The sequence below is a fragment of the Neomonachus schauinslandi genome, chromosome 4 (assembly GCF_002201575.2).
Source record: "Neomonachus schauinslandi chromosome 4, ASM220157v2, whole genome shotgun sequence".
In the NCBI taxonomy this organism is placed as follows: domain Eukaryota; kingdom Metazoa; phylum Chordata; class Mammalia; order Carnivora; family Phocidae; genus Neomonachus; species Neomonachus schauinslandi.
The window spans coordinates 17,222,481-17,239,426 of NC_058406.1; the positions used below are offsets into that span (position 1 = coordinate 17,222,481).

General features: G+C 52.2%; 1 protein-coding gene across 3 annotated transcripts; it reads right to left on the reverse strand.

Annotated features, from left to right (window-relative positions):
• Positions 1-90: 90 nt before the first annotated feature.
• On the reverse strand, positions 91-16,018 carry HMGCL (3-hydroxy-3-methylglutaryl-CoA lyase). 3 transcript variants are annotated; one of them, XM_021684122.1, is made up of 9 exons: positions 15,624-16,018; positions 11,620-11,703; positions 9,462-9,569; positions 8,456-8,551; positions 6,995-7,143; positions 4,777-4,840; positions 3,176-3,364; positions 1,715-1,840; positions 91-804 (listed from the first exon to the last, which is right to left on the reverse strand). In XM_021684122.1, the coding sequence occupies exons 1-9, from the start codon at positions 15,681-15,683 to the stop codon at positions 703-705; spliced, it is 978 nt and encodes a 325-aa protein (XP_021539797.1). In that variant the 5' UTR covers positions 15,684-16,018; the 3' UTR covers positions 91-702. The 3 variants fall into 3 exon arrangements, with proteins under 3 accessions (XP_021539797.1, XP_021539798.1, XP_044770355.1); XM_021684123.2 differs by lacking the exon at positions 8,456-8,551 and having other exon boundaries at positions 15,624-15,699; XM_044914420.1 differs by lacking the exons at positions 4,777-4,840; positions 6,995-7,143 and having other exon boundaries at positions 15,624-15,699.
• Between the last annotated feature and the right edge of the window lie 928 nt (positions 16,019-16,946).

A 16,946-nucleotide genomic window follows, 5' to 3' on the forward strand; every position in this document is an offset into this window, starting at 1 on the left:
AAAAAAAAAATTCGGGAATCAGGTGGGGAAACGGAGATCAGAGATGCATAGGCTAGTTCCAAGTCTACACGTTCCTCTCAGAATGCCATGCTGTAAAGATGTTTTATTCCCCACCAGTCACCCCCATTCATACACACACAGCTGCATGATACTGGCACGTGCTTTTATGTCGTTAAACCTTAAATTACATAAGCTGTGTTCAAAAATCATGTTCAGAGGGCACATTTTCCAAAGACGCTGCAGGCGGCATGTGGTCACCAAGACAGCTCAGCCGTCACCCCTTCCAAATGCCCTCGCCAGCTTGGGGAAAAACTCCAGGCCGCTTTGCTCTGTGGAGTCAGCGACGGCCCCGGAGCCACAGCAGGTCAGGCTGTGTAGCTAGCTGACGGATTTCATCCAGAGATGGGGCCTGAGCACCAGGGAACTGGGTTCCAAGGGGGACCCCAGGCATTCAGCTCCTGGGCCGGTGGGTCCATAGGGCAGGGAGACCCGCAGCCCCCCAGGCTTCTCACTCAGACTAGGGTCCGGCAGGGAGGGCCTGAGGCCAAGCAGCTCCTGTCCCTTGCCTCCCTTTTGCAGGAGACCTATGTGTGGACCTGCCAGGGAGGTGCCCACTCCTGTTAATTTCATTCCCATTTCCATGTGCCCTTTCCCCAAATCATTCACGTGAGCCCCTATTCCCACTGAGTCCCCCAAAGGGGCTTACAGTTTACAGGTTGCCTGAGCCACTTTGGAGCTGGTTTTTCTGTTCAGGGCTTGGCAGATAAAGGTCCCAGCTTCCAGGAGCTTCTGGAGGTTCACACCCTTTGAGAAACAAGTTAGAGGATGCACTAGGTCATCACATGCCTGCAACACCCAGGGAGACATCGGACTGGACAGAAAACCGATACTAAGAGAGTAAAGGTGAAGACCTTCTCGTTCCTCTTGTGCTGGGACAGCACCTGCCTGCAAGGCTGCAGCCTTCTGCCATCTGGGGTTACCCCGGGGGCTCCCCTTATATAAGATGCCTCCGTCTGTGGAATGGTTTCTACTGCTGCCACCACGGCAGGGATCTCGTCATTCTCGTTCAGTCCACATCTCCAGCGCCCAGCACAGGGCCTGGCCTGCAGCAGTCAACAAGTGCAGACTGAAGTAATAAAGACTGCCAGGCAGAGTGAGCCGGGAGGGAAACACCACCCGAGAGGGCCACCCCGAAAACCTGTTTGTGGCAGGAGCTCACGTGTACTGATGCGTACTGTGTGCTCAGCTCTGGGCTGGGCACTCTCCATTTTCCTACCTAGTCCTCATCACAGCCCCACAAAGGGGAGCTGTCAGCATTCCCGTTTCTTAGGCCCAGGGAGGTGAAGTCGTTTGTCAGGTCACACAGCCTGTGAGTGGCAGGACTAGGTTTTAAACCAAGATCCATCTGGTCCCAAAGCTCAGACGAGATACTGCTTCCAAGCCACCACTGAGGGTCCTCACTAACAGAGCCCTGGGGACGGCTGTCTCCTTCTCCTGCCCTCATTTTACAGGGAGCAGTACAGGTCCAGAGGGAACTGGCTCAGGTCATGGATGTGGCCCTTTCCCTACTCCTTGGTGCCTCCTCTGCTACCTCTTAACTGTCCTCCCTTTCACCAAAAAACCCCTAAACAAAACCATCAGCTTCTGTCCTCAGGCTTCAAGGAAGGTTCTAGTCAGTTCGGGGCTGTCGCCAGCAGGGGGCAGGTGCGCTTACCGTGTGAATGCCCAAGCCAGACAGCATGTAGACAAGGTCCTCAGTGGCCAAGTTTCCGGATGCACCCTGTGCATAGGGACAGCCTCCAAGTCCTGCCACAGAAGAGTCCACGACACTCACTCCCATCTGGAAACACAAGGATGGGGAAACATGGGTGTCACTGTGGGGACCAGAGCCTACAAAGCCAGGAGGTCTTTGCAAACCTCCCAATCAACTGCTGCCTGAAATTTCCACTGAGAGTTACTCTTTCCTTTGGCTAAGGATTCTGTCAATGTTTCTCTTTTTAGTTCCTGGGAACAGTGTGAATCTTTTTTGTGGACAGTTTCTATGCCAGGGGTATCTTCCCCGGTTCCTTTCACACTCAACTCCTCACCCTGAAAGGTCTCCCCAGGCGCTTCCTGGCCACAAACCTAAAGGAAGCACCTCCCACAGTTGAGATTTCAGGCCCCTGTTGTTTACTGCTATTCATTTACCCACTTCCCACCACCCCAGCCTAAGGCTGCTCTCACTTCAAGTTGGGCCTCTAACCCCAGGGGGCCTATCCCATTTCCCTAGGTCAGCACCGCCCACTCTCCTAATGACTGTTTCCCTTTCTCTTCTCCCCTCAAACGTCCCACAGACTTTAACCTGGACAGCTACAACAGAGAAAACAGACCCAGCTTGCAGAATCATGTGGCTTAGAGACCTGAGCCTCTAGGAGATAACTTAAGACCCAAAAACAAACAAAAAACCCCACAACAACAAAGGCGGCCCAGGATTGCTTTAGCAAACCGAAAGACAACAGGCCAGACTTCAACCAACGCGACAGCAAGGTCAGACACAAGACGCAGACACACCTGTGGTCAGACACTCAGAACTTTCTAAAGGGTGGCCAGTCCACAAGGAGCAAACCTCAAGGGAAACCCAATCTAAATGCTCAGTTCAGTCTTCGGGGAACAGCAGGTAAGACCCCCCTGGAGTGACCTCTGCTGGCCTCTCCGAGCACCCCCCTTGCCCGCTCCCTACGCGCATGCGCACAGTCACACCACTCCCTGGGCCCCCCGGTGTATGTTCTCCCCAAACCCCACCTCAGCCTTACAGCGCAGGGCTGCCTAGTTAGCTTCCCGTTCCCTCTTCCAGCTGCTTAACTTCCTCACATCCTCCAGGCCTCATTCAGGTCTCTCCTGGCATATCCTCTGGGACCTCCCCAGCTGGGATGGAGGCCTTCCTCAGCGGCGTGCTTCCTCCCTGCAGGTGATCTGTCACAACGCACTGGGACTACCACAAAACTCCCCTGACTATCCCCCTCACACACCCTTACAGGCCAGGGTCACGTGTCTGTGTCCTCTGTGGCTACCCCAGGGCCTGGCACACAGGTATCCGTGAATCCTCACTGAAAGAAGGCGGGAACCTAGCTGTCCTGCCACTGTGTCCTTTTGGAGAATGCACACGTGCCTTCCTCCTCGGACCTGCCCCAATTACCTGCAGGGCCATCAAGGTGTTGGCCAGGGCCTGGCCGTAGGTGTCATGGCAGTGGACAGCCAGGGCAGCCACGGGCACCTCGTGCATGACAGCCGACAGCATGTCCTTCATGATCCCAGGGGTGCCCACACCAATGGTGTCCCCCAGGGAGATCTCGTAGCAGCCCATCGAGTACATCTTCTTGGTGACCTGGGGAAGCAAGCAAGCAGGTTCCTCAAGCCAGGGGCCCAACACCTCAGAAGCAGGGGTCCCGGGCCTGTGCCGAACATCTCCCTGTGGGAAACACTACGTTCCTGTCCGGTCATCGGCTCCTTACAACTTTCTAGTGGGAATGACGATCCCCACTCTACTCAGCAGGAAGCGGAGACGCAAGGGAACAGAGCTGGCGCCTGGAGCAACCCTGGGCTGCAAGCCCGAGCTTTCCTCCCACCCTTTCCTGCCCCTGTGCCCCCGACTTCAGGCCTTCACGTGCCACCTCCAACACCGGGGCAGAGCCAACGACTGGAATCAATAAAATGGATTCCTCCCACGTGACTTTACCCTCAGTAAGATCTACACTCTCGTGGGTCTGAGGGGCTAGTTATGTATTTTTAAGACAAGTACCTAACTGTTTGAACTTTGAGAAGCTCATCTGCAAATCCCTAAAGTCACTGAGAAGCCAGGGCAGCGTGTGCCCCACTTGAGATGCTGCCCCACACTGCGCTGCCAGACGGCGGGCGTGGGACAGGGCCAGGGACGCAGGTGACACTCTCAGAGGCCTGCCAGGCAGATGGACCGGCGAGGCCCCCCCCGCCCCGGGGGCACACGGGGGGGGGCCGGGGGGGGGGGGGGGGCAGACGCTGCAGCAAAGGAGCGGGCTCTGGAGTGACACACGTTGGGTCACCATCCCAGTTCGGCTGCTCCCAGGCTGGGGGGCCCTGGCAAAGGGCTGATCTTTGCGGAGCTTCCACTTCCCCTTCCGAGAAGCAGTGGTGGGACTCGGCGGGGCGGCTGCGGGGCGGGCAGCTGGGACAGGAGCACCACCACCGTCAGCGGCGTGCTCTCCTTGGGGCTCCCGGGTGGGCAGGAAGAGCAGGGCGGTGGCAGGTAAACAGACTGGGGACTGAGACCTAGTGTCCCCATTTGCAACCTGTGTGGCAAATTATCTAGTCTGTTTCCTCGCTTGAGAAATGGACTAACAATAATAACACCAAATTCGCAGGGTGACTTTGACACTAAGTGGCATAAACTCTCGGGTTGCTCAGACTCTGTTCCCACACTGCGCTCTCCTCGGTGCGGACTTGGTTCCTGCTCGGGGGACGCCAAGGGCGTGCTGGCCTCTCCAACCACGGCAAGGAACTGCGGGGAGCCTGGGTGCGGAGCCCCTCCACAGATCCCCTCAACTATCACCTGTCCACTGACCAGACTGCAAACTGAGTCAGAGGCTTCCAGGCTGGGGCAGAGGCTTCAAGCGCACTCGGAGGTGGGCCTCCGGGAGCAAGTGCTGGGAGCTGCGTGAACGAGTGACATCAGTGACCCGCCAGGAAAGGGTGGTGAGGGGAACCTCAGGGGCAGGCCAGGCAGACAACCCTCAGAAAACCCCCGGCCCGATACCCACACACCTCAGCTACTTTAGCCGGGGAGATCTTCCCTTCATAGGGACATCCGAGCACACAGGAGACATACCTGTGGGAGGACAGGGGAGGGATGGTGTCAGCGCCCCCAGGCTCCCAGGCCGGCGGGGCTGACGCAGGGCAGAAGTCTGACAGCCATCCCCGAAGGGGGACAAGGTCAAATGCCCGGGGGGAAGGCAGATTCAATACCGCCGGGCCAGAACGGAGTGGGTGCCGCGTGGCGCCAGGAGGGGGCAGTGGCGAGCCGGGGCAGGGAAGCGGGGCTGCCCAGGCCTGAGGGGAGAAGCCAGAGAGGGCAAAGTGAGCAGGCATCTGAGCCCTGGGGCAGGGAGATAGAGCAGAACATCTGCCACAGGCAGCTGGGGCCCCTACTCCCGGTGGGGGGGGGCAAGGACTGATGAAACCCAAGCAGGAACAGAAGGGCTGGGCTGGCCTGCGGGCCAACGATCGGCTGCTCCGGTGAGCTGCCCAACGATCCAGACACTCCTTTAATCTATGGACACTGACGGAGTTGCCCACGACGTGCCGGGCGCTGGGTCACGCTGTGAAAAGGCTCACAGGTCCCTGCCCCCATGGAGGCTAGTTCCCGCTAGAGACAGAGCTGATACGAGGGCAACCGAAGGAGTGGGTGAGGTGACGTCGGAGTGATGTGCTCTGGAGGGGAGAACGGGATGTGGCGGGAGTGACGAAGAGGAGGCTGACCGAAGCCAGGGCGGCCCAGCAAGACCTCCAAGGCTCTGACACGGGAGCCAAGGAGGGGGGCAGGTGGCGGGAGAGCCACTGGGAGAGGCTTCCAGGCAGAGAGCAGAGCAGTGTGGAGCCCCTGAGGTGGTAGAGAGGGTGCTCAAGCCTCAGAAGAACGGAGGGCCCTGAGGGCCTCTGAGGGCCCAGAGCGTCTGCGCCGCACAGCACGTGGCCGACCCGGTGACCCGCCAGCCGCGGGGAATTTGGCTTTGGACCTTGGTGGGCTTCTGTTCCCACCTGTCCTCTTGGCGCTAAGGCCCCACTGAGACCTCTTAGAGTCTGGCAAACTGTTCCGCATGTGACAGGCATCACAAATGTTGGCTGGATACATCATTTCAGGCTCAAAGATCTCAGGGTGTTTTCCCAACTTCCTTCTCCCCCTTGTTCTCCAGTCGCTGCTCAGCAAAGACAAGGGAGATGCTGAGGAACGAGCACAGGCTTGGGAGTCGGGCAGACCCCATGGGCCCCTGCTTCCCCAGGCCCCTCGCATCCCCAGCACCCCAGCGTGCTGGCCCTGCGCCGCGGGAGGGAGCCCACCACGAACTGTGGCACGTGGGCTCTGCCCTCATGGGGCGCAGGGTCCGGCGGGGGAGAAGCTAACATGCAGCTAAGTGCTCTGTCAGAGGATGTCCAGGGGGCCATGAGAGCCCAACCAGGGGCACGAACACCAGCTGGGGGCCAGAGAAAGCTTCCCGGAGAAGCTGGAGGATGAGCAGGAGCTAGCCCAGACAAGTAGGATGTAGGACAAGAGAGTTCTGAGTCTATGGAAAGCACCCAGAGGCGAGAGAGAGCGGGAGCATGGACATAAGGAATGAAGTTCCAGTCGGGCTGGAACGCAGCGAGCTGAGGAAGCCGAGCGGGGGGGTGAGTGGCAGTGGACGAGGCTGCGGACAAAGGCAGTGTCTCGGAAGCCGGGTGAGAAGCCCAGAGCCGGGGCGTCACCGACAGGTTTTAACCAGGGAGGCAGGTGATCACATGTGCACATTCAGAAAGAGCACACTGGGTGCGCTGTGGACAGCGGTGCGACCTCACAGCCGACTCTTCGGCCTTCCTGAGCTGGGTCTGTCTTCTGGAAGCAGGGAGAGCCCTGCTTGCTGGGGGACTGTGAGGTCACAGATGACACAGGGACAATGCCTGGAGACCCAGAGGCCGATGGGGATCCTCAGACATGTGTGGAGAGGGGTTGCTGGAGCTGGGATTCATCTGACCCCCACAGACCCTGGTGAGTGTCCTGTCCTGCTGGATTCCTCTGGGGAACTGACCCCAAAACCAGTCTGGAGAAAGCACTTGCCAGGATTGCTTGAGCACAGCTACCTGAGGAAAGACCTCAAGGTGTGGAGCATGGGCTGTCTGCGCCCAGGATAAGAAGTATGTAGGGGGACGGTGGCTTGAGTCAGAGCCTGGCCCCCTTCCAGAACGGTACTGAGGAGGAGGCAGGCGGCACTGACGCGGTGTGACTCACCCGCGCACGGGGATACCGGCGGCCCGAGCTGCCCTCAGGATTTCGTCAGACCGCTGTAAGCTCTCATCGATGGAGCAATTGGTGTTCTTCTTGGTGAACAGCTCTGAGGCAGCTCCGAAGACGGTCACCTCCTTGGCTCCAGCAGCAACCTGCCAAGAGCCAGGTGAATTCCTTTCAGCCTTTGTCTCTTCAAGGAACACCAGCATGGCAAAAACCCTTGTCTTACAGTGAATTTTATAACACACGAATATCATGGGTTGAACTGTGTCCCCCCAAAAAACATCTGTAGAAGTCCTAATCCCTGGCACCTCAGAATGTGTCCTTATATGGAAATAGGGTGGGTGCAGAAGTAATTAGTTAAAATGAGGTCACAGTGGTCCTGACTCCAGTAGGACCGGCGTCCTTCTAAGATGGAGGCCATGCGAAGACACACACAGAGGGGAAGGCCAGCGAAGACGGAGGCAGGATGGGAGTGAGGCGTCTACAACCCAAGGAATGCCAAGGACTGCCAGTCTTCACCAGAAGCTAGGAGAACTGTGTCCTCCCAGCCCTCAGGAGGAACCAACCCTACTACCACCTGGATTTCAGACTTCTCGCCTCCAGAGCTGTGAGAGAATACATTTCTGTTGTTTTAAGCCACCTAGCTTTTGGTATTTTCTTATGGCAGCCCGAGGAAATTAACACAGTGAATTCTATCTCCATTAAAGAAACACCACCACCCTTGGCCTTCCCCCAAGGCCCAGCACTGCCCTGGACATCACTCTTTTTTTTTTTTTTTTTTAGATTTTATTTATTTATTTATTTGAGAGAGAGAGAGAGAGAAACAGCATGAGAGGGGAGAGGGTCAGAGGGAGAAGCAGGCTCCCCACTGAGCAGGGAGCCCAACGCGGGACTCGGTCCCAGGACTCTAGGATCATGACCTGAGCTGAAGGCAGCCGCTTAACCAACTGAGCCACCCAGGCACCCCCTGGACATCACTCTTAAGAACAGCTTCCTGCCTAAATTCAGAGTCAGCATCCCCAATGATGTTCTTGTCTGACACTCTAAAAAGATGGCAGATACTAGCAACCACCGTGAGGAGCACGATCACCTTTCTCTAAAGAGGAAATGGATAATAACAACAAAAGCTAATATGTATTAAACACTTACTTTCTCCCAGGCTCTTGCTAAGTAATGTAGGCGCATTCTATCCTCTGAAATCCTCCCAGCATTAGGTACTATGATCAGGCCTACCTTATAGGCAGAATCTGAGGCTCAGGGGGTTAAATAGCTGGTCAAGGTCAGAGAGCTGGGGGTGGCAGGGCCAGAACTGCCCTGGGTCTGTCTGACAGTGCTCATCATTACTGGAGATGAGCCCTTGAGACAGACAGCCCAGGATAGGGACTAGGGCCCAGTGACAAGACAGGGACCAATGTCATCAATCTCATTTCAGGAGAGCCCGCCATCAAGCGAGTCTCTTACCGCTGCCTGGAAGCCTTTGATATTTGGGGTCAGGACTGGGTAGTTGATGCCAGGAAATTTCTGGATGCCCTTCAAGACTTCAGCATTGTCAGCCATCTGGGAGCCAAAGGAGACATTGCCAGGTCACTGCCGAGTCAGGCAGAGCGCTCAGGTAGAGAAAACATTTTTATCACAAAATCTCTTGTCCAGAACCCCTGAAGAATGAGTCCCTTTGCAGAGCTATGTCTCCCCAGTGCTTTTACTGTTTGACCGAGGATGGGCCTGAAGGCTCCTTGGGGCCGGTAAGTCCCCCAGTTTCTCTCTAGAGCTAATACCGCCAGCTTCACACAAGCAGTAACAACACTACCAGCCATTTACTAAGAACAGACTCTCTGTTACCTTTTTTTCCTTTTTCTTAAAGATTTTATTTTATTTTATTTTATTTTGACAGAGAGAGACCCAGCGAGAGAGGGAACACAAGCAGGGGGAATGGGAGAGGGAGAAGCAGGCTTCCCTCTGAGCAGGAAGCCCGATGTGGGGCTCGATCCCAGGACCCTGGGATCGTGACCTGAGCAGAAGGCAGACGCTTAACGACTGAGCCACCCAGGCGCCCCTGACTGTGTTACTTAATGCTCGGCTGAAACAGGATCTTTCTTCCCACTTGATTGTTTCTGTGAAACAGCAATCATCCATCTTTCCCTTTTACAAACACAGACACCACTTTTCTAGACAAGGCTAGAGATTCTAGACTTCCAGAGCCAGAAGAGGCCTGAGAGGTCACTCTCAGCCTGGAGAGGGGAAGACCTCCCCAGGGTCCCCAAGCAAGTCAGGGGCAAAGCCAAGACGGAATCCAAGCCTCCTGCCTTCCAGGTGATGGTCTTCTGCTGCTCCATGCTCCTACAAGTCACAAGAGCAAGCCAGAGATCTGGAGACCTATGTTCCCAGCTTCTACTTACTTCCAGGGCAAATGCAAAACTTCACATCTCTCTCATCTGAGAAACGTTTATTACTGAGGGCCGGGGCTCACCTGGGGAACCCACTTGGGGGACACAAAGCTGGTGGCTTCTATAACGGGAAGTCCTGCTTCAGAAAGCATGTCTATCAGCTTGATTTTCGTAGAAGTAGATACAATATTCTGTGATGAAGAAAGAAACACCAGAAAAGACGGGGTTAGCAACAGTGGGAATAAAATGGTCTCAGACCCGGTGCCTGTTAGTTCAAAGCTTTGTTACAGCATGCACTTCACTATCTCGACTTCCAAACACGAGCATGAATTCACACGTAATTCATGCCAATAGGTGGGGGACATGTCCAAGTTCTACAGATAGCATTTTGCAATGGAGGCAGCTTCTCGCCTGAAAAGGAGTTAATATTTACATAGAAACAATATTTTTCTATCATAAAGGCTTTTTCTTAACTGTTTGTGAATTTATGACCCCATCATAAACAAATTGAGAGCAATGTGCCATGACCTGAAAGGGCAGAGATGAGTAACCCTCTGTCTGCGTCCATGAGATGGGGCCCCCAAAGTATCACTTTGTCCCCTTTTCGGTCTCCCAACTGGCACTGGACCTCATCCTCACATGGTCAGCCTGCTGCTTCTTTCTCTCCCTCCCCCACCATGCCTAGTTGCTCACCAGATTCTATGGATTCCTCTTTCCAAATCTACTATTATTCTCCCCTGCATTTTATGGCATGGTCTCACTCTACCAATTCATCCCATGCAGGAATCTTTCTAAAACAGTCTCCATTGTTTCACTCTCCTGCTCAAAAGCCTTCCATGGCTCCCTAGTACTTACAGGATTAGGTAAAAAAAAAAAAATTCTAAGAACTCCAAGTCCTTCTCACCAGGCCCTTTCACGCCAACCCCCTCAATTTCATTGCTTTACCTTAATCTATCCCATAAGTAATTTTTGAGAGCCCTCCATGTTCCAGGCATGGTGCTAGGTGCTAGGGATACAGCAGTGAGCAGAACAGACATGATTCTGCCCTTACAGAGCTTATAGTTTATTGTTATCAACAAGCTCTCACTATTAAAGCTACGCTTTCCAAACAAAGAAAGAACTTTTCCGATTGAAAAAATAATGCACAATTATTTCAGAAAACATGCCCCAAACAAAAGAAAACCATCCTTAAAATCTTCCAGAGGTAACACTGGTAACATCCTGATAATGTGACTTTCCAGATCTGTGTAGTCCAATATATTAGACGTTAGCCATATATGGTTAAATTTACATTAATTTAAATTATATAAAAACAAAATTTCAGTTCCCCAGCTACACTAGCCACATTTCAAGTGCTCAATAGTCTTGTGTCCAAGACAGCTCACATCTAGAACATTTCCATCCTCATAGAAAGTGCTACCAGACAGCACTGTTCTAGATCCTTTTCTAGGGAGATGTTCCCACAGATATATAAATTTTTTTGTTTTACATATAAGTGTAAGATGAAAGAAAATGTCTATTATTTTATAATCTGCTTCAGTCACTTAACATGTTCCTTATTAGTACAGCTTCCTAATCCATTTAATGAAGTCATTAAAGTATTTGAGCTAGGGGCGCCCGGGTGGCTCAGTCGGTTAAGCGTCTGCCTTCAGCTCAGGTCATGATCCCAGGGTCCTGACATCGAGGCCCGCATTGGGCTCCCTGCTCAGCAGAGAGCCTGCTTCTCCCTCTCCCTCTGCCTGCCGCTCTGCCTACCTGTGCTCTCTACCTCTCTGTCAAATAAATAAATACAATCTTTAAAAAAAAAAGGTATTTGAGCTAACTTTCTCCACACTGAGCACTGAGGTGGTTTCCAACTGTTTTATTACAACGAGGTTGTGAGGAACGTCTCTAAGGCTAAATCTTTGCATGTGGCCTTCATGACGTTTGGGGATAAGTTAAGTCCCCTTACACAGAATTGGAATTGCCAGATGACAGGCATGCCCTCACCCTCCCTCTCCTCTCCTGCCGCCTTTCCCATCCGCCCTGCCGCAGGGGATCTTGAGACGGACCGGGGACTCCACACCTGGGGCACCGGCGTCTTAGATTGCTTTACTGTCACCCACGACTGCCTGGCCTTCTCGACTTTGCTCTGCGTGGGGGGGAGGGGCGATCATATCTTGCTCTGTCCATCCCCGCGGCGCCCACTACAGGCAACGCTTGCTGTTCAAAAAACCTCTTCTGGTTGAATTCCATCTTTACCTTTTCATTTTGTAGTCCGTCTCGGGCACCAACTTCCACAATTTTCACTCGCTTTGGGAAAGTACCCACAGAAGAGGTGCTGACCTTCGATTTAAAAGAGGAAACAAAAAGTGATGGGAGGAGATTGTCACAATTCTCCAAGGGGACAAATCTAAAGGAATGGACCCACCTTCACTGAGACAGGAAGCAGTATTTCTCACTGTAAACACTCCGTATCTCTCACATTTGGTTTATTTTAGAAGGAAGAACAAAAAGAACAGAAGCATTTCACTGAGGAATGGGCAAGAGATTCCTGCTCCTCGTACCGGCCCATTTCTAACCGCCAGTCTGACAGCTGAGCATTTAGGTTGTTTCTTACACAAACCTATTCGCACCTCCTAAACTTAGAAGTCCCTCAACAGAACTGTTTAAATTCTAAGGCTCCGTCTGGCTTCATCCTTTCTCAGTAAAAAACAACACAAGCATTCTATTGCTTAAGCCAGAAACCTGACTCATCCCCTTACCCCACTCCCCATGGGCTAGTAGGTTCTTATCATTTGGTTCCTGCTCATCTCAGAGAGCTCATGACTTGTTTTTACCATCCCGCATCCCCCAGTGAACTCATTATTTGTCCCGACTCCCCCTCTTCCCCCATTGGGGTCCCTGTACTGCAGCCCCAATGGCCTTCCTCCCACAGCAGGGCCACAAGGCTTACCGTGCCCTCTGCCCAGAATGCTCTTCACCTGGCTCTTCCACATCTGGCTCCTTCTCACCTTTCAGCCAGATGGGCCTCCTCTGACTGCCCTTTGTAAAGCTGCCAATCCCCTGACCCTCATTACTTTCTATCTCAAAACTCTAATTCCTGGGGTGCCTGGGTGGCTCAGTTGGTTAAGCGTCCGACTCTTGATTTCGGCTCAGGGTTGTGAGATTGAGCCCCACACTGGGTTCCGCACAGGGCGTAGAGCATGCTTGAGATTCTCCCCCTGTCCCTCTGCCCCCGCTATAAAACAAACAAACAGGGGCGCCTGGGTGGCTCAGTCGGTTAAGCGTCTGCCTTGGCTCAGGTCATGATCCCAGGGTCCTGGGATCGAGCCCCACATCCGGCTCCCTGCTCCGTGGGAGGCCTGCTTCTCCTCTCCCACTCCCCCTGCTTGTGTTCCCTCTCTGGCTCTCCCTCTGTCAAATAAATAAATAAAATCTTAAAAAAAAAATAAAACTCTAATTCCTTCAGAGCCCTGACAATAATGCCTACTCAGTTTCCTTAGGAGAATATAAGCTCTACGAGACTTTGTCTCCACCTCTGCTCCATCCCTCATGTGTGGCCCTGCGCTTGGCACAAAGCAGGCATGCATTAAAAAGTCACTGAAACAACAAATAAATGCATGACGGGTATAGCCACCCCGGGGGGAGGGCAATTCCTAGGTAGAGGAGAGGAGTAGTTAGTCTTGGACTTTGTGGGGTTTGGGGGATGGAGGAGGACTTGTTCTGTTACAGTCATAGGCTGGGTGATGACAAGGAGTGGGTCCGGGGAGAGAGGACACCAACAGCTGAAGACAGTATAAAAAGGCTTTGAATCTCCTCCATTTAAAGTCTGCCCCAAATCTTCCCCTCCTTGCCACCAAGCAATATGAGGCTTCTTTTCCCTCTTTCCTCTGTTCTTAATACTGTAACTCTTCAAAATAACTTCGTTTTACCAGATTTAATCTGGATAAACATACTGCAATGGGGCAAGGGGAGAAGTGCACTGGGTAATCTGCTAAGGATCCCAAACTCCTGAAACCCTTAAGGAAGGAAACATTCCCTGCTATGAATCAGCTGGAACTTGAACAACTCACCTGAACTGGCCTTGCTTTCAGTCAGCAAAACTTCCTAGAGACTAAGGTGAGGAGCCACTGAATTTCATGAAGTCAACAGGCTAGGTTGGAAGGTCCCTGCAAGTTGAATGTCACTACAACAGGGATGTTCAACCTATGCTGGTACATTGCCCTAAGTCGATCCCACTGGAATGTAAACTGCATGAGGCAGGGACTTTTGTTTTATCCGTTCCTGTAATTCCAAGGCCCTGGGACATAACAGGGCCTTGTTGAAAGCATGCAAGACCTGCTTCCAGGTTCCTTTTATTAGAACAGAACAAACTTAATTCCACGTCCTTCCCCATAACAACTCTTCACATAATAAAACAATAAATCACATTTATTAAGCATTTAATATTTGCCAGGCACTCGTAAGAGCCTTTTACATATTAACCCTATCATCCTCTCAACCTTATTAGGTAGGAACTATTACAATCTCTATTTTACTGTGAAAAATATGAAGCCCAGAGATTAAGTAACTTTCCCAAGGTCACACAGTTAGCTTGTCATGAGTCATTATCTGAACCTAGCAGTGTTGATCTACAGCGCTGGCTCTTAACCCCTGGGCCACGTTGCCTCTTTGCCACTTTTCTGTCGTTCCCCGACGCCCCCCCCCCCAAAGTCTTCTCTTGTCTTGGTTAACACCCAGTTGGTTCCCTCTGCACAGCTCTGCTCAGAGATGATCTCTAACCACAGAAGTCCTGGGCCAAGCCTGAGCTATGGTATATCTATACCAACAGCTAATACCAACTAAAGCCCAGTGCTAACTTCAGGATCAGTTACTCATTTAGTACCTACATGGCAGGGACTATCATTATCTCAACTCCATACAGGAAGAAACAGCCTCAGAAAGATTCTCCAAAATCACATAGCTAGCAAGTGAAGAAGTCTGGCCTTGAACCATCTGTTTCTGATACCAAGCCTCTGCTAGTAACCCCATGGAGAGCCTATGACCACCACCTCATTACACCAGGAATTTCTTCAAAGCACATTAATACCCACCATCTCACGTAGTTTTCCAAGCTGGAAGTACCATCTTTATTTTACACATTAATAATTGGTAGGGGTGGGTGGCCTAGTAGACATTAAAGTGGTTTTCTGAGGGGGACGCCTGGGTGGCTCAGTCGTTAAGCGTCTGCCTTCGGCTCAGGTCATGATCCCAGGGTCCTGGGATCGAGCCCCGCGTCGGGCTCCCTGCTCCACGGGAAGCCTGCTTCTCCCTCTCCCACTCCCTCTGCTTGTGCTCTCTCTCTCTCTGACAAATAAATAAAAAATCTTTAAAAAAAAAAAAGTGGTTTTCTGAGGGGTCCACTTGCCAAGATAGTGTAATTTCCCCACTACACACTTATAACCCCTTCTAAACTTAAAGCAAAAATAACGCACCCGATTTATCACTTACTATGAGCTAAAACAATGTCAGATGCTTTACCTACATTTCCCGTAACCTCCAAAGAACTCTGAGGTAATGTTTACCCATGTTATAGATGAGAAAAACTGAGGTTTAGAGAGCAAGTAATTGTCATTCGACCTAGAAAGTGGCAGAACCACTGGGACAGCACAGCTTCAGCTTTAACCAAAACAATTTCTTCAACCCCTCATTCCACTAGGTCTCCTACACTTTCCCTCCACTCGAGCAGGGGAGGGGGAAACATCAGGATCCAACATGACCAAAGTACAATTCCAAGGGAATCAATCACACATGGTTCTACGCAACCCCGGTCCTACCTGGCACACTAGGATACCTCTCCTAGCGTCCCCAAACGCAACAAGAGCTGGAAATGCAGGCGGAGGGAGGGCGAGGACCTTGCTTTTCCCCTCGGAAAATGGAAGATTATTCGTGATTGTCACTACTGAGGAGCTTGGAGAGCTCGGAAGCTCAGAGGGAGAAGGTGCCAGGGTCGCCGGGAAGAGCCTTGGACGGAATCAGGACACCTGGGATGGCGCCCCAGGTCTCCAAGACCCGGGCAAGTCGTTCCCCATCTATGGGCCTGTTTCCCCATGCCCCTCAAGGTATTTGAGCGGGACAAAGTAGATCTGAGACTCCAAAGCCCTCCCGACAGTGGCCTGAGCAGCTGTCCGGCTCCGCCTCTCAGCTGCCGCCACGGGCCAAGGCCCCGACCCCGACTGTCACGGTGCCTGCAGGGCCACCCCTCGGCGGGCCGGGGCACTTACAGCCCGGAGAGACGCCAAGCCCACCAGTCTCCGCGGCAGCACCTTCCTCATTGTCGCCATCTTGGCCCAGCTTCCCCCGCAGCTGCCAGCTGCGTCCCACGTGACCGCCGAAGGCCAGGTGGGCGTGCCTCCGCCTTTGGGGCGGGGCTCCTGGAGCGACGTGATGATGCCCAACGCGGGCTCTTTCCAGCTTCTAGGGTTTTATTCCTTCTGGCCAGTTCTTCCTTACCCGTTGTGTTTTTTTCTGAGTGCTTTCTACTTGCCATGGAAAAGTGAGGCTAGGACTATGAAAATGAACAAAAAAATAATCAAGGGGTTTAGAGTTTGGGAGCTCTTGGAAGACATTAATAATCACACAAATAGTTGTATAATTACTACCTTTCCCAATAAAAAGACGAAGCATTACTATTTGCCATGCGCTGTTCTGAGTTCTTCGCCCGTGTTAACTCTTCCATCACGATCTCCAGGATTCAAATGTAGGCAGTCGACGGGAGGGAAAGAGCGCGCGCGCGCTGGTGAGCGAGAGCATCCTTTGATTTCATACCTTTAAGATGGGTAAGATTTATCCAGGTGAAGAGGACACAAGAAAAGCTTTCCAGACAGCATAACATATGCGAAGACCCTGAGGCAAAGAAATTGAATGCTTAGAGCAGTGTTTTTCAAAATGCATGTTATACTCCATTAATTGGTCATAACAGTAATCTAGTGGGTGCCAACTTTTTTTTTTTTTAGATTTTATTTATTTATTTAATTGACAGAGAGAGAGAGAGACAGCGTGAGGGGGAACACAAGTAGGGGGAGTGGGAGAGGGAGAAGCAGGCCTCTCGCTGAGCAGGGAGCCCGATGCGGGGCTCGATCCCAGGACCCCAGGATCATGACCTGAGCCGAAGGCAGTCGCTTAACCAACTGAGCCACCCAGGCGCCCCAAGTGGGTGCCAACTTAAAAAAAAAAAAAAAGCATTGGAGTGTATTGCATAAGTAATAAAGCTATTGCTTTGCAAATCTTATTTTTATATATGTCAACCAGGTTGCAATGTAAAATAAATTTCTTACTGTAGGCTGCAATTAGAAATGTTTGGGAAAAATTTGTTTTAGAAAGATGGAAAGAAAGCCAGAATGACCGCGGAGCTGCGAGGGAGTATGGACAGACTTCCTATTAAGATGGGAGAGCTTGACAGGGACTATACCACCCAATTTGGAGAACACATAGCAATGCATTTGATGGGTTTTAAGCAAAAAGAGATGATCAAATTTGCATTTTGTGAATAGTCACTGTGGCTACTGGGTGGGTGGATATCCAAATGGTAGGTGTACTGACTGGCA

Excerpts from the sequence above, each read along its gene's own strand:
- HMGCL (XM_021684122.1), bottom strand. The coding sequence starts at position 15,683 with ATGGCGACAATGAGGAAGGTGCTGCCGCGGAGACTGGTGGGCTTGGCG. Across the intron at positions 9,570-11,619 it reads ACGGACTACAAAATGAAAAG|AATATTGTATCTACTTCTAC; the intron begins GTAAAGATGGAA and ends TCTTCATCACAG. Across the intron at positions 7,144-8,455 it reads TCAAAGGCTTCCAGGCAGCG|GTTGCTGCTGGAGCCAAGGA; the intron begins GTAAGAGACTCG and ends GGCTCTTGGCAG.